Source organism: Amblyraja radiata, chromosome 4 (assembly GCF_010909765.2).
Source record: "Amblyraja radiata isolate CabotCenter1 chromosome 4, sAmbRad1.1.pri, whole genome shotgun sequence".
NCBI classification, from domain to species: domain Eukaryota; kingdom Metazoa; phylum Chordata; class Chondrichthyes; order Rajiformes; family Rajidae; genus Amblyraja; species Amblyraja radiata.
The window spans coordinates 85311305-85338778 of NC_045959.1; the positions used below are offsets into that span (position 1 = coordinate 85311305).

Here is a 27474-nt window from a genome sequence, read left to right on the forward strand (position 1 = left end):
TTGTGCTGACCTTATCTGGGTGCATGTATAACTTCATGTATGTTTAATGACATTTGGCAGATACAAACTCTGCCCTTCATCACACATAGGTCTGCCTGTTACATTATCTCCTTATCTAGTTTCCTATACCCATGCATTGTTTTGATTCATTACTGAAATTATGCCACATTGCCTTTATCCAGGAGACTGATAAAGTGCAATATCTCTAATTACTTCACTTTGTATTGATTTTCAGAAATAGCTGATGCCCAGCACAAGATTAAAGTATTTAATAAACATTGCTGCCATAAAGAATGCAACCAATATACTTAACCCAAAATTCCGCCTATTAATGCCACATGGCATTCTTAATTACTCACCTATTAAGTAGCAACTTATAAATATCAGCCTGGTTACCTATTTCTACATTAATTCTTTAATAAGACCTTCTTTGTCAGAGTACTCATCAAAATCTATCTCAATCATTCTATTTAATTACTTCCTATAAACCTAAATCAAGTAAATGTAGATTCCTGCTTCAGACTCATTGACGTTTGGAAAATAGTAACTCTGCATCAACAGCAATCTCTGCTAACAAACCTCTCTAACAGAGTCCAATTAATTTTTCATTATGACTAATAGCTTCCATTTCACGGAGGCTTTTCTGGTGAACGTTGTATAGAGAAGAAGCCTAATTTCTTAATGCAGCCAGTTTTATACCAGCATTCATCTTAATACTTTCATCTGTATCATTAGCTCAAGGTTGCTTCTACCTTCTATGAATTTTGCAGGGGGTAACCATTTTAAAATTCGGTCATATCTAATTCACCTTAACAATCATTCGAAGGACCTATCGACTCCTCCTTAACTGTCCTCAAATTCCTAGAGCAGATGAATAAGACTGTGCTGGTTTTAATATAACAACCTGTTATGTTCACGTCAAGTCTAATTCATTGTCATGTGCACAAGTGCGGTGACGTACGAGTATAATGAACATTTTGCTTGCAGCAGCATCAGAGGCATATAGACAACACATAAAAACATAAATTACATTAATAAATTGTACAGGGCAGTGAATATAAAACTACAAAAAAAAAAGCCATTAGTACAAACCACAATTAGAAAACAAGTCTATAATCATGCAAGAAATGTTCAAGAGGCCAATTTATCTTTGGGACATGAGAGAAAACAGGTGCACTAGTCGCCATGGTCACAGGGAGAATGTGCAAACTCCTCAGAGATAACATGCAAGGTCAGGATTGAACGGACACCATTGGAACATTGAGGCAGATGCTCTATCAGCTGCATCACAGTTTAGGATTTAAGCTGTATGATATCAACCTCTTGGAGTGCCTCAGCTATTTTACTATCTTACAGATGTCAACACATAAAAGTTCTTGCTTTGTAGTTAGGACCAACATTATATTCTGGGAGGTTCTTTGGACTCAGGCCTCATGTTTACCAGGCAATTGTTGGATTAAATGTGTTCCAGTCGACTTACAATATCTGTAGCATTCACATCCGCCTTCATCTTGAGTAAACTGTTGCAGACATCAAGTTGCCCATTTGCTGCTGCCAGGTGTAGAGGTGTCCGTTTGGACTAGATGCAGTTAAAAGAAAATTACATTAATATCTGAAACTGCAAGTGCAGAACATTGCTTTCATTTCCTCACATAAATGCAAAAACATTCCAATTTATTTTTCTAATGTTGACCTTTCCCTTTATGTAGAGATAGACCTGAAGCCTTTTCCATTGTTGCCCCAATGGTGTAGCTGGATCTATGCTTGGATCTATGCCCTACAGGAGCAATTTTACAGAGGCCAATTAATCTACAAACCTGCACAAGTCTTTGGGATGTGGAAGGAAAATGGAGCACCTAGAAGAAACCAACGCGTTCACATGAAGAACGTGCAAACTACGCAGAGACAGCGCCCAAGGTCAGGATTGAAGTCTGGCGCTGTGAATCAGCAGCTGTACCTGCTGCGCCACTGTGCCACTAGTAAATGGATAGTAAGAAGAGCTATTAAGGAGCCAAGAAGAAAATCTACTCTTGGAGGATGATGTATTGAATGTACATTTGATAGTGATTTTTGCCAAGGAAGAAGATGCTGCCAGAGATTCAGCGAAGAAAAATGAAATTGAAATACTGGACGGGCTAAAAATTGATAAAGAAGTGACACTGGAAGGTGAGCCATAATCAAGGTGAATAAATCAACCAGTCCAGGTAGTCTGTGCGCTAGGTTGCTGAGGGAAGTAAGCCTGGACATTGTGGTAGTTATTGACCATATTCTTTTACATGTCTAGTGTTTTAGGATTACATCTTGAAACTGGAGGATCACAAACGTTATCAAATAGGTAGGAAAAAAGGATGCAATGATAAAGCTAGCAAATTTAGGCCTGTCAGTTTAGCTTTGCTAGGCGGGTAAGTCCAAGTATGAGAATGTCACTATGAACCTTTACATAAGGCTCGTTCAACCATCAATGGAGTACTGTCCAGCTCTCCTCAATATGAAGCTCAGGATCTCAAATATCAGGAACTCAAGGGTTGTCCTAGTAGTGACAGTGACAATATAATGAGTTACAAATCGTCATCTACCTTCTTGGAACTTCTGACTCAACAAGGGTATGGGGTAGACACAAAATGTCTGAAGAAGGGTCTCGACCCAAAACGTCTGCCATTCCTTCTCTCCAGAGATGCCACATGTCTCATTGAGTTACTCCAGCATTTTTTGTCTATCTTCAGTGTAAACCAGCATCTGCAGTTCCTTCCTACACAAGTCTATGGGGGCACCTTTATCAAGAAGGCAATTCACCAATAACTTCTCAAAGAAAATTAGGCTTGATTTGCGCAATAAATATTGGCCTTACATAGAAAATAGGCCATAGTACATGAGATCAGGATCGTACCCCGGTCCCTGAGGTGGCGATGAGGTAGCAGCTTCGACTAGCTGCACCATTGTGCCACCTCTTATTAAATATATTTCTAAAAATGTACTTTAGGAAGCGAGCAGAGAGAGAGAGGGAAAGGGAGGGCCGCAGGCTGCAGAGAGATGAAGGGTCGGCAAATGTTGCAGTGTCATTTAGCAGATATAAAGAGGTGGCGCTCGTGCTCCTAATGGCTCCGCTAAATGTGCCCAAGCCCACGCAGGTGTCACCCCGCCCCACACACACGGCCTCCAGTCCCATCCATCCCTGTCCTGGCCCTCTCTCACAGTTCCTGTCTCTGTCCGGAGCTACCACTAACTCATTGGCTAGTGACTGCATTTAGCAACTTACCAGAGAGAGTGCATCAATACTGGATGCATGGGTCTCTACCAGAAGCTTTACCAGCCTGTTGTAGCCATTTTGTGCTCCTAGGTGAAGTGGTGTCAAGCCGAGCTTGGTTTTGGCATTGACAAACGCCTTGTGCCAGAGCAGGATATCCGAGATCTGATCATGGCCATTCTCTGCTGCCAAGTGAAGCCCGGCTTTACCATGCTGTTGGAAAAAAAATCCAAAAAGGAGCACAATTCTTCATAGCAGCAATGCAGGACTTGGTATTGTAAATGCTAAACATTAGAGAGCATCACCCATTTATCACAGGTTCTAGAGAGATGCAGCATGGATACAAGCCCTTCAAGCGAGTCTGTGCAAAGGCTTTAGAGATACAGTGAAGAAACAGGCCGATCGATGCACTGAGTCCGCGCCGACCAGTGATCACCCCTTACACTGACCTACACAAACTAGGGACAATTTTTAACAGCGTACCAAAGCCAATTAACCTACAAACCTGGACGTCTTTGGAGTGTGAGTGGAAACTGGAACAACTAGAGAAAACCCACAGGGTCACGGGGAGAATGTACAAACTCCACACAGAGAGCACCCATAGTCAGGAACAAACCTGGGTCTCTGGTGCTGTAAAGCAGTAACTCTAACGCGATGCCACTGTGCCACCCGTTGAATCATTTGGTTGAAAAAGTATTAAGTATATAACATTGTAGCATTTTTAATAACGAACATTTTTAATAAATATTGTTCTGCATTATACCTTTAATAAGCAAACATATTTTTAAATCATCGATATTAAGATTTAAGTGCTTGGTGAATACTTCAAAATAGCATGACGGTTACCTCATCAAATACGTCCACTCTAGCATGGTGTAACAGCAGTATCTTCACCATCTCGGTGTGTCCTCTCTCTGCAGCCAGGAGCAATGGTGAACAGCCATTCTGTTTTACAATGGAAATTGCAAGAATTTTTTCAATGGATTTCATTATAATGTCATACAAGCACATTGTGATAATTTATGTCTAACATTGTTATTTGGAGACCTTTCTTCAGGCTGACAGGTGTACCTACATCTTCTCACTAGATACACAAAGATCAAAATTAAACATTTAGTGTGCTTCATAAATACCATTTCGGACAGTAAGATGGAAAGGTGGGGGGGGGGGGGATGAAATGGAAAAGACATTGGGCCAAAGGCTCCCAAATGGAATGAGTGAATGGAATGTCTCTGTGTGCCAGTAAAGACTCGATGAGCCAAATAGTCTTCCATGTGTTAAGGAGATTTGACCACTTTCTGCTGTTCAAACAGACTATCTGTGAGCTGATTGTAATGCCCATTGGCCACAGTAAATATTCACCCCACCTTCACCCCAGCCCTGCTTATCAATCTACCTCCGCCTCAACATTATTCAAAGACTCCGCTCCCAACGGCCTTTGACGAAGGAATTACCTTGGACTGTTTATTGATGGCCTGTTGCATTCTATTTGAGCCAATGTATTTCAAGATTTCCAGAAGAACATCAGAATTCCCCACATGTGCACTGTAATGCAATGGAGTTTCATGCATCTATAAAAGACAACAAAGTAACATTTTTATTCCAAAGACAAACTTTATAGCTAAAACACACTGACAGTTTGGCTTTCTGATTGTCTCCCTTGATAGCTCATGCGTTCAATGCCTCCACCAGATCGGTGATCATCTCTCTTCCATGTATTTGTCTTCCTCACTATTTGCTATGGCAGCAAGGTGGCACAGCAGGTAGCCCTGTGGCTTTACAGCTCCAGTGACTAATGCTTGATCCAGTTATATTTAGAACCATAGCACAGAAACATGCCCTTCGAGTCCACACTGACCCTCAACTACCCATTTTATACTAATTTCACATTAAAGCCATTATTTTTATTCTCCCCACATTATTTTTAACTCCTGCCAGATTCCACCACTTACCTATACACTCGAGGCAAGGTACAATTGCTAATCAACCTACCAACTCGCTTTGAGATATGGGAGGGAACCCAAGCACTTGGAGAAAACCCAAGCAGTCACAGGAGCCCATGCAAACTCCACACAGACAGCACCCAAGGTCAGGGTTGAACCCGGGTCCCTACTCCCCTCTGGGACCACGTGGGTTTCTTCCAGGTGCAAACTCATTCCCTAAGCTTTGCTGGATGGTAAATTACAGCAGGATCTTAATCAGCTGGGCAAATGGACTGAGGAATGGCTGATGCTTTTAATTCAGATAAGTTTGAAGTGCTGCATTTTTAAAGTCAAACAATGTAGAACCCTCATAGTGAATGGCCGGGCTCTGGGAATGTTGTACAGCTGAGGGATCTGGGAAAACAAGTACATAAAGTGTTGGACTAACTCAGTGGGGCCAACGAGCATCAAAAATACTAATTGAGTTAACAAATGAAATGGCACGGAGGCGCAGTGGCAGAGTTGCAACCTTACAGCGCCAGAGACCTGCATTCGATTCCCACTACGGGTGCTGTCTGTATGGAGTTTGTTCGTTCACTCTGTGACCATATGGGTTTTCTCCGGGTGCTCCGGTTTCCCCCACATCCCAAAGGCGTGCAGGTTTGTAGATTAATTGTAAATTGCTCTTAGTGTGTAGGATGTGAAACTAGGATAACATAGAATTAGTGCACGGGTGATTGTTGGTAAGCATTGCCTCGCTGGGCCAGAGTGGCTGTTTCCCAGCTGTATCTCTAAACTAAACTAAATGGCTAATTAGCTTTCCGTGCTGTCTTTCCCTTTATGTTTTCTTCCCAGGTTTATGCTGTCTCTATCTCCTTGAAAAATATACAACAAGGTAAGGTATTGTGATGATACTGCTGACCTTAAGAACCTTATTTGAATTCTTGTATCCCAAGCAATTTTCAAAATTAATTTACCAGCTTTGTTGTTGCAGTAATATCAGCATCATACTCCAGGAGAATTTTAACAATCTTAGTATCCTCTTGTGGAAAGTGAATCACATCCTTCTTTATCTCTGCTGCCAAATGCAGGCATGTTTCTCCTTCCTGGATGAAACCAAAGGATGTGTAATAGGTCAAAGTGGAGACAGTGACATTTCCTCAGCAAGTGGTCAGCTTGTAAATCCACATGCTCAGAATTAAAAAATCAAATACCATTTTCTTTAATTCCTTTCTCATTTCCATAACAGTTCAACAGAATCTACGTTGTACTTTGGAAAAAACAGAGAATCAAAAAGCTTAGTTTAGTTTAGAGGTAATGCTACATTTAAGCAAACAGCCTCAATGGCTTGACAGGGAATGAGGGGGGGTGGGGGGGGGGGGTCTCATTTGGAAGGGAGTGAAGGATTGGCACGTAACTGTAAGGCTCAAAGTCTTGCAAAGTTGCAGGCAAGTAGGACTAGCCCAAAATCCCAACTTGGTCAGCATGAATGAGTTGGGCTGAAGGGCCTAATTCCCATGGTATACATGTAGCCTCTTATGTTATGACTATGAAAAATGGGATTAACTCAGATGGACATGTTGGTTGCCATGCATGAGCTGGATTGAAGGGCCTGTTTCTATGCTGTATAACTCTATTACTATATTTTTTGGCCTATCTAACCTATCTTGTCCTAATGTATGGAGTGGAATTATGGAGTTGGAGTCAGAGCAATGCAGATTTTGTTTTTTATGGTTGGCAGGTGGGGTGGAGTGAGGCTTCTAGATCTTTTTTAAATTCCTTTATTGTCATTCAGACCTTTTGGTCTGAACAAAATTATGTTGCCTGCAGTCATACACAGAACCAATAAAAACAAAACATACAATAAACACAAATTAAACATCCACCACAGTGAGTTCACCAAGCACATCCTCACTGTGATGGAGGCAAAGTCTTAGTCTCCGTCTCTTCCCTCCTTGTTCTCCCTCTGCGCTGAGGCGATCGATCAAGGCCGGAGATGCTGCCCTCCAGTCCAGCGGACCTCCGTGGTGATGTCGCCGCCGCCGAAAGCCGGAACGCCGTCTCCGCTCCGAGACGGCCCGCCACAGCATCAGCTCCAGGCCGCCGCCCCAGCTCCGGGTCCCGCAGTCTCCGCTCCAGGCCGCTGCCCCAGCTCCGGGTCCCGCAGTCTCTGCTCCGGGCCGCCGCCCCAGCTCCGGGTCCCGCAGTCTCCGCTCCGGGCCGCTGCCCCAGCTCCGGGTCCAGCAGTCTCCGCTCCGGGCCGCTGCCCCAGCTCCGGGCAGCCGCCCCAGCTCCAGGCCGCCGCCCCAGCTCCGGATCCCGTAGTCTCCGCTCCGGGCCGCTGCCCCAGCTCCGGGTCCCGCAGTCTCAGCTCCGAGCCCCGCTGCATCAGCTTACAGTTGCTTCAACCGCTTGAGTCATGAAAGTACGTTTCTGTTTTTTTTACCTGGTTTTCCTGGTTGACACACACAACAGCCTCCATGTGGCTCCTCTCATTGGTCAAGTAGTTCAGGATTTCTTCTACAACAGTTGCATGACAGTGTCGGACTGCAATGTGAAGTGGATTCTCTCCAGCCTAAAGAGGAATCAACCATCATACAATTTGGTCCATATTGAAAAGTGGCCCTGCTAGATACCTACATTTCTTACGACTTTCACTAGTTCTCAAGCTGAGAGCTACATGAATCCTATGCCCAAATGAGTTATCTGTACAGTCTATCCTAATTATTACGCACCTCTTTATAACAGGTTTCGGTTACAGTGGATGGAGTGTTCTCACAATAATCAGACACCACTGTCTCTATAAGAACACAGGCTGCTAGTTACCACTGTGGGAGGTCATCAATATTGACAAGCTATTACTTAGTTCATTCGTGCAATGGTACTCTATTAAACAATGTAAAGGGCCTGTCCCACTTTCACGACTTAATTCAAAACCTCTGCCGAGTTTAAAGGACCTAAAAAAAAGATCAAGATCGTGGTAATCTACGAACTCCTACGACCTTCCACAACCATGTTCACCATCTCCTACGAGTATGTCTACGAATTCCCACGACTATTTCGATGCCCTCATTACGGGTAAAAAGTTGCAATTTCTTTCATCCCGACCATTTTTTTACTCGTGGACATTTTTTATCGGGCTGGAAAAAAAGTCCCGACTTACCTGATGCCAAGAGTACATATGGCTAGCATAACGAGCTGCTACGATATATCTACGAACTCCAACGGCCTCCTATGGACTCATTACGAACATTCTGCGAGTTTGAATCAAGGGGAAAACTCGGGAGAATTCGTGAATTACCTCGTGAAAGTGGGACAGGCCCTTAACAAACAGCCTTTAGTATTTTTAGCTTGCAGTAACAAAAATACATTTTAGCTGTTCGAAAGGAACTTTGTGTTTGAAAAAAACCTCACTGTTTCATGGGGTGACTGCTAGGTGGCTGGAGCGTATCCCTTACTCAGTTATAGCGGACAATAGGCAATAATGGACACCATTCCCCCCTGTGGTCGATTATAACAAGGGTTATCTGTACTCCTCCAATTCTGACCTTGTGCACAATTTCCATTAATGCACTATTGCCGATTGTCAAAGTTCCAGGCTCTGGAATTACCTCTTCAAAACTCTTTGCGTTTCTCCCACTCTCTTACATTCATTATTTTATTTTTACTTAGAACCTACTTCATTAACAACGCTTATCCTCATCACTTATAATATCTTTTTATAGTTCAGTCATGCTTTATTTAATAGCTGTTCATGTAAAAAGTCTTGGTAACTTTACCACTTTAAATATATATAAATACTATGTTGGCTTGATTATGTATCTTGCAATAATCTACTTCACTGAAACTACTCTTTAAATTGTTTTTATAAAATTGCAGGATAACCACAATGACCATTTTTCAATGATCCCACAAATAGCAATTTGAGGAATCTCTTTTCTATCATGTGGATTGAGACAAAATATTACAAGTCATTGTTACAGATGTAAACAGAAAGACTTTGGTGTGTGAGACAAAGATTCGTGAAGGTGGCAGTGCGATTATGGTGGTTAAGAAGACATATGGGATGCAGGCCTTCATTTGTTCGGACATTGAATACAAGGGAGGTTATGCTACAATTTCATAAAACATTGGTCAGATCTCAGTTGGAGTCCTGAGTACATTTGTGGCCATCACGCTGTAGGAAAGATGTGATAGCATTGAACATGATGCAGAATTTTATGAGGAACTAGACTAAGTGGGACGCAATATTCCACCACTGCAGGATGTAGCCTAACACTGCCGTGGTCTTACCGCTGCGTCCTGCAGCCAGGGGAGGGGGACGGCTTCAGGCGGGGCTGACGGGTGCCGGTGGGGTGGAGGGGAGCATCCTACAGCCGGTGGAGGGGGACAGCTTCAGGCGGGAGCTGTCGGGGGCCGGTAGATGGGGGGGGGGCGACTGACTTGCAGCCGGGGGAGAGGGAGGGCTTCAGGTGGCGGCCGGTGGAGGCGGGCTTTCTGGAGGGGCTAGTACGGGTGTTGATGGCGGAATGGACTGCAGCTCAGGACGGCTTCTGGTGGGGAGTGTCCTGCAGCCAGGGGTGGGGGATGGCTTGGGCCGGTGGGGGGGGGTGTAATAGTTAATGCGATAGCCGCCATTTTATATAATAATTCTAGCTATTTTTTAACCTCTAACCCCCATTTTATATAGATGCTAATAGTTTTAGCCATTTTAGCTGTAGCCTCCATTTTGTATGGATACTAATTTAGAGCGCTGAGTGCTGCAATAATATTACTGCAAGCACGTATGAAGCGACCTCGCTCTATCTGTGAGAACTAAGAGCCGCTCTCAGAGCTAGTGTCTTACCTGAAGGGTGGTTACAGAACAATGGGGCTTTGTGACTCCTTTAGACTGTCTTTACATTCCCATGGTTTACTAATATGGTGAGAAACTATAATTCACATATACTCATGTATCATTTTTTAACTGAGCTCCATTGTTCTTCAACCTGTTTTACGGTATAAGTATGACTGTATTGCTGTATTACGGAGAGAGGGAATAGCACCAGGTTTTTGTGTGGTTTGCTCCACGCAATTGTTTGTATTCCTCACCTTGGTGATATCTTGAGTAAAGGAGTCTGTTTCCTTTGAAAACTTGTGTTTTGAGTTATTTTACTTGTTCAGCTCAGCAAACTTCTACAGGGGGAGGGGCTGTTGCCGTGGCCTACGCTGTCATGGCCTACCCCTTCTGTGGCCTGTCACTGCTGTGGCCTATCGCTGTCGTGTCGTATCGCTGCCACTGTCTACTGCTGCCGTGGCCTTTTGCTGTTGTGGCCTAACGCTGCCGCTGACGTGGCTTATTGATGTCATGGCCTACCGCTGTCACTCCCGACCGGCTTTAGGTGGGGACTGGTGGGGAGCATCCTGCAACTGGGGACGGGGATGGCTTCAGGCGGGGGCTGGTTGGGGGTTGGGAAGTGTCCTGCACCTGGGGATGGGACGGGACGGCTTCAGGTGGGGGCTGGTGGGGGGGGGGTGGGGGGAAGCGTCCTGCAGCTGGGGACGGCTTCAGGCAGGGACCGGCGGGAGCATCCTGTGGCTGGGGGAGGGGGATGGCTTAGAGTGGAGGCCGGCGGGAATGTCCTGTAACCGGGGACGTGGACGGCTTCAAGTGGGGGCTTTCGGAGCTGGTAGGGGGGGGGGAGGGGCGAGAGCGAGCATCGTGCATCTGGGGGAGGGGGATCGCTTCAGACGGGGACTGTCGGGGGCCGGTGGGGGGAGCATCTTGCAGCCGGGGAGGGGGACAGCATCAGGCGGGGGCTGTCAGGGGCCAGTGGGGGGATGGGGGGCAAGCGACCTGCAGCCAGGGGAGGAGGGCTTCAGATGGTGGTGGGGGAGGCTTTCTGGAGGGCTAGTACAGGTGTTGTGGTCCGAAGGGACTGGTTTCCAGAGGGCTAGTATGGATATTATGGGCTGAATGGACTTTTATTGGGCAGAATAGACTGCAGCTGGGGGAGGGGAACGACATCAGGCGTGGGCTGAGGGGACTGGTGGGGTAACGAGCTTCCTGCACCTGGGGGAGGGGGATGGCTTCAGACGGGGGCTGTCGGTGGCCGGTGGGAGGTGCGTCCTGCAGCCGGGGAGGGGGACGGCATCGGGCTGGGGTTGTTGGGAGACATTGGGGGGGGAGGGGGCAAGTGACCTGAAATTGGGCGAGGGGCATCCTGCAGCTGGGGGATGGGGACGGCTTCAGACGGGGGCTGTCACGGGCCGGGGGTGGGGGGGTAAACGTCGCAGCTAGTCCTGCAGCTGGGGATGGGGAGGGGGACTGTTTCAGGTGGGGGCAAATGGGAGTGTTCTGTAGTCGGGGAAGGGAACGGCCTCAGGCTGTGGCCGGTGGGGGGGGAAGGGAACGGTCTCAGGCAGTGGCCAGTGGGGGGGGTGGGGGGGCTGCGCATTGCCGTAGCCTACCGCTGCTGTGGCTTTCCGCTACCTTGGCCTGCCACTGGGTGGGTATGCGGGGGGGGTTGTGGGTGGGAGGGGGGTGGTTGTGGGTGGGAGGGGGGGGGGTTGTGGTTGGTAGGGGGTGTGCCCCGCCAGTGCCCGGCTCCCTCAATCCCCCCTCACTCACTCCTCATTTCCTCAGGATCTCGAGGTTGTAGCAGTCGGCCTCGCAGTCGGCCAGGCTCCGGGCCGCTCCGCACTCCGGCCTCCCTGACCAAGCGCCACCTGCAGGCTGACGGACGGCTTGAGGGCGGACGGCTTTGGGACGGCTTCTGGATGGCTTCTGGACACATGGACTCAGCCCGGCATCCGGAGCTTTATTCTCCTTGCTCCGGTGATTGACAGCGGGTGCCAGAAGATGCGTTGCCGTCCTGGCGACAGACAGGAGAGAAGACCAATCTGCTGATCTTATGATTTTTAATCCTTCATAACTTTTGTAATATTCCACCGATCGGAATAAAACTTGGTGCGCTTGGATCACAGGAGAGCGGTGGGTAGGGAGGCAAAAAATCGTAGCGCTATCGGGTACCGGTTATGTGCAAATTTAAAAACAACACATACCGGAAGAGGAGCGCCGTCCAAAGGGCGCCGTCCAGTTGGGTATGGCTGCCCTGCCTGCAGCTGTCCGCCCTTTCACTTATTTATTTTTAATTTTTAGTGCGTTAAAGTGTTGTTTGGAGGTCTATTCTTTTTCTGTGGGTGGGGGAGGGGGAAACTGTATTTCTCAGTCCCTACCTGGTGGGAGAGGCCGCTTTCCTCCGAGCAGCATCTCGACCCATCCTCGCGGCCTAACATCGGGGTCTGGAGCGGCTTTTCCTGACGGGACCGGTCAGAACCTCGGCTTCGGCGGTGGCGCAGCATTGGAGCGCTATCGCGGAGCGGGCGTGCCTTGCCCGGGTCGCCGCTTTGTAGCTCCGGTGTGATGGGTCCGCCGATGGAACATCGCGGAGCTGCGCGACTGTGGAGTGGCCAGCCGCGGGCGGCGGCACTGACTTTAAAATCAGGAGCCTGGGATCTCTCGCTAAGACTGCCAATGTTGGAGCTCCAACCAGCGCGGCCTGTCGGCTTCGGAAGCCGCGGTCTCCGGTAAGGAAGCGGCCATTCCAGGCATCCCAAGCCGCTGAGAGGGTCCTCCCGACGCCGGAGCACCATCACCCGGCGAGAAGGGCCTGAAACATCCGGCCCCGTAGCGGCGACTGCGGAGGCCTCAATAGGCCGGACTATGGGTGGACAAGGGGATGGGGACTGGACTTTGTGCCTTCCCTCACAGTGGGAACCATTGTGGGAGGATGTTTTTATGTTTTATGTTAAATTCTTCTTTAATGTTGTGTTCTTTTTTTGTATTCTTATTAGTGTGCTGCAATGGCAACTTGAATTTCACTACACCAATTGGTGTATGTGACAATAAATGAACCTCTGAACCTCTGAAGAGGACAAGATGAGAGTTTTAGTTAAGTATAGATATAAATGGCGCAAACTAGCAGAAATTTTAACTAATTGTAGTGAATAAAACTAGAGTACTTGGATTTACAGTAAGAGGTAAGAGATTTAGATGAGATCTGAGGGTGACCTTTTTCAGTTGTGAGTACCTGTAATGCATTGAAGGAGAAAGTTTAAGACAAGTGTAGATGAGTACTTCAATTGCAAGAAAAATTGAAGGCTATGGACCAAGTGCTGGAAAATGAGATAAATATGCATGGGTGCTGAGAGGTTGGTGTGGATTTGGTGGGGCAAACATCTTGTTTCATGCTCTATGTCACCATGAAGAGAAATGATTGATTTTAAAAGTGACGGTGCATCCAAGAGGCAACTTGGCAAGAATATGAGTGAGAAAGGGACATATTTCTCCTATGAGATGTGGTGGAAGAAGGTTGTGTGGAGCAGTTGGCCTGCTTTTGCGTTATAAATTCTGACATTAATCTGATATATGTAGAATGAAGATTAAAGAGATTCATGATGGTACTGGATTTCAGCCATGATTACAGGTATATAGGACAATAAAGCAGGCTTCAAGGATCAAAAAGGCTTCATACCCTTATCTACATTTTCTTCGTTTCCACAGGATATACCGTGTTAGTTCACTCTTCCCTTTGTTTGTGATACAACTGGAAACAGGCTCTTCTGCCCAACTTGCCCACATCGGTCAAAATGTCCCAGCTACACTTGTCCCACCTGCCTGTGTTAGGCCCATATCCCTCTAAACCTGTCCTATCCATGTACCTGTCTAATTGTTTCTAAAACATTGCAATAGTCCCTGCCTCAACTACCTCCTCTGGCAGCTCGTTCCATACATCTACCACCCATAGTGTGAAAATGTTACCTCTCAGATTCTTATTAATCTATTCCCCTTCACCTTAAACCTATGTATTGGGTCCTCCTACCTTTGACTGCCATGTTAGGTCACCTCCCTCCTCAATCAACGCTTGGATCATTTTCAGGTTGCCATGGCGAGCTGCTATATGCATGGCTGTCTCACCGTTCTAGGGATGTCAAACAGATTACAGTAAACATGCCAGGAACAATACACAATAATTGATAATAAACCCTGTTTTTTCTGGAACTTTTTAGCATAATTTTGGTTTCAATAAACTACTGTTCCAAATGAAATTGAACCTTGGTTTTACCTTGGTTTTAGACTGAAGTATTGATGCTTGCATGTTTGTAACAAGATATAGTTATAGACTTATACAGCCCAGCTTTCCCATGCTGACCAAGGTGGCCTATCCATACTAATCCCACCTGCCTGTGTTTGGCTCAAATCCCTCTAAATCTTGTATGTGTCCAAATGCCCTTTAAATGTTGTTATAGTTTCTGCCTCAACTACCACCACCGGCAGCTCATTCTAAAAAAACACCATCCTCTGTGTGAAAAAGTTGCCACTGAGATTCCTATTAAATCTTTTCCCTCTCACCTTAAACCTATGGCCTCTGGTTCTTGATTCTCTACGATGGGTAAAATACTCCATGCATCTGCCCTGTCTATTCCCCCTCATGATCTTATAAACCTCCACAAGTTTAAAATGTTTTCTGAAATCTTCTCACACTTATCCGTGCAGCTTTATGCCTACTCAAACTCATATGTGTTTTTGTAAATAGCCCACTGATGTGCTTGCATGAATTTACCATGAAAGTTTATGCATAGCAGGATCCAAAAATCAAATGAAATTAATGTTATGAGAAAATGGTGCATTTCTTAGGTCTGAAGCTTTAATTTATCTTAGAAAAGCTTCACTGATGCTTTGAAAGCTCATTTTATTTCCTTTTACATTAATACTGGTAATGTTTCAGTGTGTTGTGTTAATTTATGCATGGGTGAGTTCCGGGTCTGGACTCTTTTTCAGTCCCCCCCCCCCTCATTTTTCTCCAGAGATGCTGCCTCACTTGCTGAATTACTCCAGCACTTTGTCTATCTTTGGTATAAACCATCAAGCCAACCGCCTATCAAAACATGCATCAAACTGCATCAAACCAACAGCCTATCATGCAATTTCTTGGAAGAAATTAAAACAAAAAACAACCTTGGCCAACTGTGGGAGCTGAAATTCATTTCTGAAGAAAGATTTTAAATTATCCTGACAAAATGTTTGTGTAGACTTCCCAAATGTATTGTGTGCATGCATTTGTGCATGTATATTTGCATTTTTGTATATGTTTTTGTAGGCGGAAATCAGACGAGACCAGGATGCTGGAGATAATGCTGATTTTGAACCCATGATCATGCACTTTGGTGGTGTTCACATCAAGTCCCACATAGAAATAATAGCTGCTTGGGTAGGCAGGGATCTGAAACTAAACCTCAGTACAGGTCCAGCACTTTGGGAGAAGACAAGGGAGATACAACTGGAGAGAAAGTCCATTCATCATGAGGGATTTGTGCTTGCATAGGTGTGTGAATGCTTGGCTCAATATGACTTTTACCAGTAAATAAGACATCTTTTTCCCAGAATGATAAAAAAATAAAAGTATTTATTAATAATTGGAGCTCATTAATAAGTCAAACATCAAACTAACTTTTCAAAATGAAATTGACATCTGGAGACTGGAACAACTAAATTAATGGCCATAATTTAAACCGTAGAAATTACAAATATAATAATACATGTTTACTTTTCATATATTGGCTTGTGATTATTTAAAACTTTTGTTTGCCCTGACATACCTAATGCAATGCAATCCTGAAAAATGTAGGTACATGTGTAAAAGTAAATATCAATTCTACCTTTCAAAGATATTAAAATAATAAAATACGACTCCCATCAAGCCAAAAGTATAACAGGTCCTATCAATATGATATACAGCAGATTAATGGTTCACATGTAAAGCTTGTACCAATATAAATCACTTCATATATTACCATCAGCACCAGGAACATTTCACAGTCACTATTTAGCCTTTTATTAAGCAATGCATTATTGAGCTTCCATGTTATAAAAGAGTATTGAACGATTGAGTAAATGTCATCATCGACCCAAATAGCTCGTTAAAACCCCATGGTAAATTGCATTCCAATTCTTCGATATTCTAAATCCAATATGAAACACTTTTACATCATCAATGGCTATCAAATATAATTTCTTAAAATGCATTGGGAGCTTAATTTGTCCTTGGCAAAATGTCATAACTGCATAATATAAGATCGATTATGTCATACTCAATATCAATACGCTCAACGTGGCATAATTTCAGAGGCAGATTTCAAACATAATCTTGTAGGCCAATCATGGGATACATTACTGTAAAGTCAGATAATATATATCCTTACCTCTTGCGCAGCATTTACATCTGCTCCACTTTTTAGCAGCAGTTCTGCCACTTTCTCACCATCCTTAACTTGAGCAGCAATGTGCAGAGGAGTCTCCTGAGCCTGCAGAGAGAAAGAAAGTATTACTGGACACAATTAGGTGTAAGGTGAGATCAGCACTGTAACCCAATACAGTAGTATAAGTCACATGCCTGGAGGTGATACAGAGCTTCACGTGCACTTCATCTCACCTCATCTACAGCATCCATTGTTCCCGGTGTAGCCTCCTCTAAATCAGCGAGACCAAGCATGGACACATCATGCATAGACAGCGATAACTTGTGCTCCTGTCCACCAACCCCACTGGATCACTAGGTTGCTAATTCGCCTTTCCTCCAGCACCTTGTGTCTTTTTTTGTAAACCAGCATCTGCAGCTCCAGGTTTTCTCTTGAAGCAGGGATTATTCAAGGAAGGACACTTGGGACACAAGGAATTGCAGATGCTGGTTCACACAAAAAAGCGCAAAGTGCTGGAGTAACTTACAGCGCCAGGGACCAGGGATTGATCCTGTCTACGGATGTTGTCTGTAAGGAGTTTGTATGTTCTTTCTGTGAACAGTTTTCTCTGCATGCTTCAGTTTCCTGCCACACTTCAAAGATGTACAAATTTGCAGGTTAATTGGCTTTGGTAAGTTATTTTTAAAATTGTCTCTAGTGTGTAGGATTGAGTTAGTGTGCGAGGTGATCACTGGTCAGTGCAGACTCATGGGGCCAAAGGGCCTGTTTCTGCGCTGCATCTTTAAAATAACTGAGTCAGGTAGCACCTGGGGGACATGTACAGATCTTCCTCAGAAATAAGTCCCATTTATTACCACAAGTAAATCAGAAAGATACAGATAAATTTGGATGGCACAGTGACGCAGTGATCAAGACCAGGGTTCTATACTGACTACCGGTACTGTCTGTACGGATTTTGTACGTTCTCCCTGTGACAGCGTGGGCTTTACCCAAAAATGTTCCGAGTGTGTAGGATAGTGCTAGAGTATGGGGACTGCTGGTTGGTGTGGATTCGATGGGCCGAAGGACCAGTTTCCGCACTGTATCTCTAAACTAAACTAAATTGCATTCAGTACTCAGCACTCAATAAACGTCTTTGATTTAAGGGTACAATGTGAAACAAAAAGCAGTTCTCAAACAGGTCAAGACCACATCTTTTTAACCATTTTGCATCATAATGCACTATTCATATACGATCTGTGAAGTGAGGAGGGTAATTGAGAGAAAGACTGACAAAGTAAGGGAAAGATCATCACCACCTTCACAAGGTTATTGCGTGTGCATGAGAAGCTCAGCTTCATGTGTCCTTCATCTTGCAACCTCCAGTGTGCAATACCTGTTCTTACCTTTCCTCCTTTAAGCTGAACCTTGGCCCCGAAGCCCAGAAGGGTCTGCACAACCAAGGGTTTACAGTGTTGCACTGCAATGTGTAGGGCTGTGTAGCAATCCTTTGTCATGGCATCAACATGTGCCCCCTTCTGGAGTAAGGCTTTCACTACAGCTGTGTGTCCTCTCTTTGCTGCAGTGTGGAGGCACACTGCCCCTGACTGGACAAAGAAAATAATATCACATTATGAGAAGGCACAAAGGTGAGCAGCCGAAAATTTGTTAACTTCCATCTAAAAATGTCAAAGAAATTCTGTTAATCATGTGAATTTGCTGTTCATTATGATAGAATTTATCATAGAACTTAGGAATAGGAATACTTTATTGTCACATGTGACAAGGCACAGTGAGATTCTTTGCTTGCATACCCAATGTATACAAATAGCCGCCACCTACGGCGCTGACAAAGTTACAAAGCACTCCAGCTCCTCCTTTTGTACCCCATCTCCCCCCCCCCCAACAGTTCCGCCACGCCTGGTCCCCATTGTCCTTTGTTTCCCCCCCCCCCCCCCCATTGTGCATTGTCCTCCCCCCACCTCCCTGACCGCAGTACCTCCACGCCGGGTCCTCCATTGTTCTTCCCCTCCCCCCTCATGGTGGTCCTCCACACTCTCATCGACTGTCGACCATGTGTCGACCCGCGAGGCATTGCTGCCGCCGCGAGGCTTCACCACCGCCAAGGACCCATTGTCGTGAGGCTTCAGAGCTGCCACCACCAAGGCCTCACTGCTGTTAATGATCCACTTCATGCCTCCGTGGGGCCGACCCAGGCCCCAGCCACGTGCTCCGTCGTCCGCTTCGCCCGACCCAGGCTTCTACCCACGAGGCCCCGGCCGGGCCCCCGCCTGGGCTTCTACGTGGTGATCCAGCAGGCATCGTGACCGCGCCGCCTCAATAAAGGCCTCTGGCCGTGTTCCCAGTCCACAACCGCAGCCTGTCGCGAATCCTTAGAACAGTAGAGCACATGATCGGGCCCTTCGGCCCACAATGATTGTGCCGAACATGATGCCAAGTTAAACTGATCTCATCTGCCTGTACATGAACTATAAACCCTCTACACCCTGCACTTCCATGTGCCTATCTCAAAGCCTCTTAAACAGCACTATTGTATCTGCCTCCGCCACAGAGAGCTGAACGATTGAGAAATCTTTCCGGGGTATTACATAAAGAATTAGGGAGCGAATTATGGCCCGAGGATGGTGTTAGCACATTGAACGTATTGAAGTACGTTGTGCAAATTATATGGCAATGCAGCGATAGTGAAGAGTCAAGGGAATTCATTGGATTGTGGAAAAATTATTATGAGGAAGTGAAGGCAAATAGAGACGCTGAAAGAATGGCAAGTTGGAAGGAAGGAACTCTGAAGCGGGGGATAGAATTGGAGGATACTGAAGAGTACCGACCTCCATGCATCTTGAGAGAGGAGCCTGAAAGTATTAAAGATAAGGGGAGAAGAAAATCTTCGAAAGGGAAACGGGCACCAGTAAATCTCGAGCTTGAGGACCCGATGGTTGGCATTAGTTTTGAGGGGGACGACGATGAGTATTTGGAAGATTGAGGAAGTGTTAGAAGTAGAGATCCACGACCACCACCTTATTACTCTTGCGATCCCCGCACTTTAGATGTGCATTCCGTAGCTTGCGAATGGAATAGACATATTCGATTCTGTGGCACAGGATTCCTTAACCTCGACTGCTCCATTAATAGTAGGTAGTCCGAGAGTTCACGGTACTAGAAGCCAAACTAGAAAGAAAACTCAGGTAGTTAAGGACAAAGAAGGTAGAAGGGTACAGAAACCAGGGTATTCTTGCCAGCTTAAACCTAGACGAGTTGAACTAGTAGTGAGAGAAGAAAAGTAGTCATTTAGAAAGTACCGTGAACCCCTTAGTGAGGGTGAAGATACATCTGGGAGTGATAGATCTTGATATGGCAGGAAGTACAAAAACTAAACAGACAACCCTTAGGCAGTTCCCTGTGAGGGAAATGCCTAATCCTTCTTTTGATCCAACCAATGCAGTGAGTGCAAATAATCCCCGTACAATAGGAGTCTATTCCCCATAGAAGCCCAACGAGATGATGGCCATTTTACGTCAAATACCCGATCGTAGAAAATCACCTGCTTCCTTTGTGGATCACCTAAGAACTACAATGCGCGTATATCACGCAGACTCCCAAGACCTATGGGCGGTGATCCCAGGTTCCTAATAATTCTAGGACATCCGTTGCATGAAGCTCTAGCGAATATAATAGCGGACAATAATGCAAGGGAAGAGGCTGTTTTAACGGCCCTTGCAAACACCCTTCAAAAGCAGATGGACAGCCAGAATAGTAAGATTAAACGAGAACTTACCAGTTTGAAGTTTGATCTTTATTTTATGAGGAGTAACGTTGAGGGATTACGTAAAGAGCCCGCCAGTACGCATGCGTGTCAATCTTCAAAGCAGCGGTGTGAAATCACAGACAACAGTTATTGAACTGAACATAGTAAGATAAGAGAAACTAGAATACCAGTTGACCATTATGATAGAGGGTGGGCGTGGAGGGCACGTAATCCCTCAACGTTACTCCTCATAAAATAAAGATCAAACTTCAAACTGGTAAGTTCTTGTTTAATCTTACTATTTTACTTCGGAGTCACGTGAGTGACTACGTGAAGATTTTAAAGCACTGTGATTTCATGCCGTGGAAACGAGTCCAGGCGTCATACACTGCATCAGTAGGCCAATGATGAGTGAACATTAATAATGCATTCAGACATGACATAGATATAGACATGTTGATGCTATTAATGAACAATAGTGGCAATAGTAACCTCCCTCAACTGGGAGGAAGTATGAAACAGACCTAACATAGAGTTGGCAAATACCCCCGATCTGGCAATGGGTTTATTCTGAATATTTGGACAAATCGTTAGTTTGACCATCCTGCAGCCGCTGGGATGTGGTCCATAACCCTGCTGCTGAGGTATAGCGGTCCTGGTGGAGTGAGACTCAAAATGTCAATGTTCACTCCTGTATATGCCAGACCCATTTAACCCCCTGGAGAAGGTTTGTAGTGATTCCTTCTAACAAGGTTTTATGTAACTAACAATATTGCTAGTCAGAGTCTATAAGGCTCTTAGGGACCTTGACATACTGGTGTAGATGCATGATCACACACAACCCAAGGTCCATGGGATGTGCAACATCTAGTTTGGTCTTATGTCCCTGTCTACTCTGCTTGACTAATCATAAACAAAACATGTTATTATAGCCTGCAGATATGATCATCCTATCCAGTGTAGCAATGACTGGACCTGTAGCGCTGTACTCAGTACCATGGCATAGCTACTAGTAAGTGAGTTTGACCAAGGACAGGGATGTTGCTGGTGCCCATCGGCGAAGTGACGTAGCACAATGTTAACAACCCATATCTCTGCGTCCCTAGGCCTGGGAGGTTTTAAATTGACGATACCCTTCATAATCTAGATGTCAGAGGGTGAGACCAGACAGAGTGGTTTTTGTTCCCCGCAGCCAAATGATGAGGATGTACTTCAGGCACAGTAAATGGAACTTTAACTTAATGTTATAATCCCATAAAACTGAATTTCAAGGTGTCAGTCATCCGTGCCGAGTTAAACGAAAAGAAGCATAAACAATACTTCCCATCTCCTATGAGGAATGCTGCTATTTGGTGCTATCCCTGCAATCTGCAGTGAGCACTACCAATGCTTTTGGTTTGATAACCCGAGCCGTAGGAAAGGTATCTCCGAGTATGTAAGTCAATTAATTGATTATATCATGCAGAGGATGGTTTCAACATCACAACTGAACCAGCATCTTTTTTGTGTCCAGAAATAACCATGTAAGTTTTTATGCTCATTCCCCACCTCAACGGGAACCATGGGTATATAAACCAGGCAGGCACTATGAAAATGCCGGAAGCGGGAATCTTGCTGAATTTTGCAAGACCCGTCTCATGAGGCCAAATGGAGGAAGACATAAAAGAACATTCCTCCCTTGTGTAGCGAGAATGCACCCTTCACCACTGATATGCCTCGTATATTGCAACTGGTGATTGAGCCTGGATGCAAGCATCTCGATCGTTAGTGTTCCATCGATCCACAATGTCATTAAATACTTTGTGATCGCACATTCATTCTGTGTTGTCATTGATTCTGCATGATAATACACCAGTGCTAAATGCGGTTAGGTAAAACTATCACCGGATACTTTGATTTGATTGTACCCTTGTGATTAACATATACCATCACCAAAGTGTATCACCTTGGACTTGTGCATGCAGATTATGCATATTCACACACCCTTTAATGCACAGAATGCACCTGGTGTCCATTGGCAGTTGATACCATGACTGAACAATTGCTAACTCATGCTAATCCCATCTGCCTCCGTAACTAGAGATGGTATTAGTAAATTTCCCATCTTTGAGCAATAGCATCAGTTTAGAAATGACTGAAGATTTACATATGAGAGGTTTAGTGGAGCAACGCTGAACACTGTTCGTCCACCATTGTGACTTTGATAGTTTCAGCTGGGAATAGCAGAGATCTAATCTTTTGTCTCAGAGCGGAATCCCAGACAAATAAATGGATTAATGGTATCCCAATAATCAATAGTTTCAGTTGGTATCAACTTAATTTAAATTTAACTGGACGGGTGAGAAACCCAATTTCTCAAATATAGCTATGTGGCTGATAAGGCTAATTTAGTAAAATACAGTATGTTCAATATCATCCAGATTAGCCATAACACTTATTTGTTAGCTCTGTGCAGTCGAAGCACTGATTGTAGTGATTTGACAAATAATCTGGGAACTGAAGTTAGCCCATTTTGCAACGCTGCTGAGTGTATCATTCCCTCATCCAGTTAAATTTCAAAAACGTCCGAACCCTGTGAGCGGAAATGATCACATGGAAGTTATTCAGAAATGTCTATACTGCACATGCGGGTTGAGGCTGTTGACAATGATCAGTCCACATCTCCCATAATTGTGAGCCTGCCTTGAAAGGTAACTCCAACCATACCTGTTGTGTATTATAAACTAATCTTATGTTATCCCAAACCAGTGTAAATATTCAAACCAGTTTAAATATTACCAACTTGTATCCATGACAGGAGACATCATCGATGTGGCACCATACCTTTATCCGAATGGGAGGACTTATGCAACCCGACCCAGGAGCTGCCTCAACCATGTGTGCATGATTTTGCACTTCTGCTCCAGGGAGGTCGAGGAGCTCGAGTACGGGGTTGGCGCATCTTCCAGGAAGGCCGTTCTAGGCTGTGGCCTGAAAAAGACCTTTGTCCTGGTTGTACGGCCTTCAAGCTTTCACCAGCTTCAGTGCATCGTGGTTTGCTGGTGGGTGCGTAGGGGTGCTGCCGCCGGAGATGTGAGGTCTTGCATGATGATGTGGCCTTCATGAGCCCGACGGCCCTCGTCGAGCATGTTGACTTGTTTCAACAGGTTGCCCAAATGGCAGTATCCCTCAGATAGCTGTTCACCGCAGGGACACTGAGAGAAACACAGTTCCCTGGTGCTGGGTATTTGGTAGTTGTCATTCACAGCCTCCTCCCGCTGCTGGTTGTGTTGTTCCTGCACACCCAGCACACTTGTGGTATCTTCAGCCAAACCCGTCTTCAGAGTCAGCCCAGAAGTGACTCCTAATGCTCCCCTCTGTCGAGGGAGATGCATTATGCAGCCCTCAATAAGGTGCTGCCATGGGCGTCCTAGGACCCCATGGTGACTAGACTCCATATACCGGAGCATGTCACATTGGAGCATCTGCTCCATCAACCGCTCCATGCGGGATATGCGATCACAGTCGCTCCCGCCGGCGGTGAGTCTTCACAGCCCGACTCGTCCGAGTCTTCGGGCCTGTCCGACTTCTGCTTGGCCTTCCCGCCAGTCTGTGGTGTCGATTCCGACTGTGCAATTGCCAGGTCGGAGACTGCTGATCGAATAGCGATCCAGGTACAGCCTACCGCTGCTGACTGCCCGCACTTCCGCGGTCCTCCGCAGTCAGTCTGGATGCGGTCCATTTGGACTTAGTCCATGGTTCCTTTCCTGTAACATATTCTCACAAAAATAGCACAAAACGACCTAAGAGTAAAGAATTTACCTGCATGTCCTGTTTTAAACCTTCTGCTGCGGGGACTACGCTCCTCCCGAGCCTGGTCTCGTGGTCGTAGTTGTTGCAGCCGGGATTCCCGTGGTGGTCCTTGTAGAAGGGCTTTCATTGTCGGGTTTTTTCTCCCCCGAGCTTTGTATTCCTGTTGCTATAACCGGGATTTCCTCAGCGGTCCCTTATAGCAGGGCTTCTCCGCGATGTTTTCCAGTCGGGGCTTCCCCCCCCCCCCCCCCACCCCGAGCTGGGTATCCCTGCAGTAACTGCAGCCGGGATATCCCCGCGATCCCTATAAAAGGGATAGCCGCGATATACATAGTCGGGGGGTATCCAATCTGTGTTTAGTACAGGTGCCACCGGCACATATATGAAGCCGCTGATTTCACTGCCAGCGGCTCGAAAGGCGACTTACCGCCGCCCGCTACCTGCATTCCGCGGTCTTCCGAGCGGGTTCTCCAGGTGCCAACGGCACTAATATGAGGCCGCTGTCTCCACCGCCAGCGGCTCGAAAGGCGAATTCACCGTCGCCCGCTACCCGCATTCCGCGGTCTTCCGAGCAGGTTCTCCACCAATATGAAGCCGCTGGCTCCACCGCCAGTGGCTCGAAAGGTGAATTCACTGCCGCCCGCTACCCGCATTCCGTATTCTGCGGTCTTCCGAGCACCTTGGTCCGTGGGTGGTATTCCCCGAGGTCTTGACCGGGATTCCCTGAAGTCCGTGACTGGGATCCCCCCTCCAGAGGTTCTTGCAAGAAGATATCACCTGAAAAAGTTTTTTAAAAACTTACCTTCAGGTCTGCCGCTGGCAGGAGCATTGCGTCCCCCCTGCCAGTCGTACGCAATGCGAAAGACGATATGCACACGCATGTGTACTGGCGGGCTCTTCACATAGTCACTCACGTGACTCCGAAGTAAAATCCTAGATATAATATCCAAAAAAGGAGTGGGAGGAATAAAGAGCTGAAAGCATTCTTTAAACCGCATGAAGGACAGGATTGGGTGGTGGAAGTGTTGGCACTAGTTGAGGGAAAAGAGGAAGCTGCCGAATATACTGAAAATACCAGCACAACTGTGGAAAAGAACTGCAGGAGTTGCTCCTCACATCACCCGAAAGGTGAACTACCCGGCAAGAGCCAAAGACCTAGGAACGATGGTAAGAAAGGCAATCCCGTTGTAGACCCGAATAATTACCAAAAGCAAAATTTGTCTAATCAATATGTTGTTGAATTTTATCAGGCCCCAAGGACAGTTGTTACCTGCTTACGATATCACCCTATACCAGCAAGGAGGGTGAATTTAAATTAACAAAGAATACACAAGAGGCCTTTGAAAACTTAAAAAGATCGCTGATGCAAGCCCTGGCATTGGGAAGGCTATTATACGACCAAACTTTCCAGCTCCATTGTACCATTTTATCTGAATGTGCAACTTCAGTTCTGACTCAAAAATATGGGGATAGACATAGACCAGTTGCTTATTACTCCTCTAAATTAGATCTGGTAGCCAGGGGACATCCACTTTGCGCTCAAATTTTAACTGCAATATATAATAGTTTACAATCAGCGGCTAATTTGACACTCCAGCAGGAGATTGCAGTGTACAATTCACATTCGGTATCGGCATTGTTGGGGCAACTTCAAACGCAGCACTTAACAATGGCCCGCCAAAATAAGTACGAGGTCTATCTTTTGAACAACCCGAAACTGCAATTCAAACATTGTCCATTGATTAACCCAGCCTCTTTTCTTATTTCACCCGCAGAAGAGCAATCAGAAGTCAAGTCAAGTCAAGTTTATTTGTCACATACACATACGAGATGTGCAGTGAAATGAAAGTGGCAATGCTCGCGGACTTTTGTGCAAAAGACCAACATCCAAACAACCAAACAAACTATAAACACAATCATAACACACATATTCTTTTACATAATAAATAATGGAAGGAAAAACGTTCAGTAGAGTTAGTCCCTGGTGAGATAGGCGTTGAGAAGCAGGACATGACTGTCTATTGTCATAGAGGAGGAAACATCGTCAGAGAGGACTTGAGGGATGCACCCATAGAGAACTCTGACATCACATTATATGTGGACGGGAGCGCATCTATTGGACCGTGGGGTGAGATTGTCTGGGTATGCAATTGTTAATCAGAAAGCAGAAATTGTAGAAGCAGCCGCCTTTGCGCCACCCGATTCAGCACAGCAAGCTGAAATTCGCTTTAATTCGGGCTTGTATTACTGGAGAAAATCTAAAAGTAAATATTTACACTGATTTTTGGTATGCATTTGGAGTGGTGCATGATTTTGGACAATTATGGAAAAATAGGGGAGTTCTACCTTCTGCAGGAACCCAAATATCTAATAAACAATTGGTGACAGATTTGCTGAAGGCCTTAATGCTACCCAGACAAATTTTGGTTATGAAATGTAGCGCCCACACTAGAGGACAGACTCCAGTAGATATCGGGAATCATAATGCTGATTTGGTAGCCAAGAAGGTATCGTGGGAATGTAAGATGGTTGTACCTAAAATGATGAGGCTAAAAGTATAACTGACAAGTCGCCCTCGGAGAAATTGATGCCAACTATCCAAGAAATTGTATGATTACAGGTGGAGGCTACTGACAGAGATAAGGAACGATGGAGACAACTTGGGTGTGTACTGGATTGTATAACTGGATTGTGGACCACTATAGCAGGACAGACCTGCATGACGGACTCATTAGCAGTATGGGTTACAGAGTGCATGCTCGATGCAACCCATTGTGGTGAAAGGGCAGTAGGGGACACTCTATTGGCTACTTGGTGGCATCCAAAACTATAAACTTTAGCTCAGAAGGTAAGCAATAATTGTTTGGTCTGGCAGAAATACAATCTAGGGAAAGGAATAGGATGTGAAGAAGGGAAAACACTATTGCCTATGGGTCAGTTTGAGACATTACAGATGGACTATATCGAATTGGAAAGGTGCCAGGGGCATAAATACATACTTGTCATAGTCGATGTATTCAGCCGGTGGATCGAAGCTTACCCAACCCTTGATAACAAAGCGGCTACTGTTGTCAAGGTGTTAATGAGAGAATTTGTCCCTAGATTCGGTATCTCCATTCGACTTAGTTCAGATAACGGTCCACACTTTATTGGACAAATCAATAAAGAATTTTGTGAACAGTTTGGGATCCAGCAGCAATTACACTGTGCTTATCGACCACAGGCTGCTGGACTTGTAGAAAGGGCAAATCAGACCCTTAAAACTAAATTAGCCAAATTGAAGGCGGAGACTGGACTTGGATGGATTAAATTCCTCCCAATAGCTTCATCTCAGATGAGAGTCACGCCTGTAGGGAAATCTAGATTAAGCCCAGCTGAAATTGTTGATGGTAGACCCTTGAAAACACCTTGGAATCAGAATGCGATGAAAATAATTGATTTCCATCATATGACTGCGGAGATGACCAACTATATTCTAGCATTGACGAGAGCCTTAAAGGATTCATATAATAGAGTAAAAGCGGCCTATT

At 45.5% G+C, this 27474-nt stretch overlaps 1 protein-coding gene across 1 annotated transcript in view; it reads right to left on the reverse strand.

The window, feature by feature from the left end:
• LOC116972354 (ankyrin-1-like) overlaps window positions 1-27474 on the reverse strand; it is a 91810-nt gene that overhangs the window by 47956 nt on the left and 16380 nt on the right. Inside the window, exons 4-12 of the mRNA XM_033019932.1 lie at window positions 17793-17993; window positions 16411-16512; window positions 14031-14129; window positions 7613-7741; window positions 6144-6272; window positions 4699-4815; window positions 4091-4189; window positions 3257-3457; window positions 1481-1579 (exon numbers count right to left, since the gene is read on the reverse strand). Coding sequence (XP_032875823.1) covers window positions 1481-1579; window positions 3257-3457; window positions 4091-4189; window positions 4699-4815; window positions 6144-6272; window positions 7613-7741; window positions 14031-14129; window positions 16411-16512; window positions 17793-17993 — 1176 coding nt within the window. The remainder of the gene's footprint in view (window positions 1-1480; window positions 1580-3256; window positions 3458-4090; window positions 4190-4698; window positions 4816-6143; window positions 6273-7612; window positions 7742-14030; window positions 14130-16410; window positions 16513-17792; window positions 17994-27474) is intronic.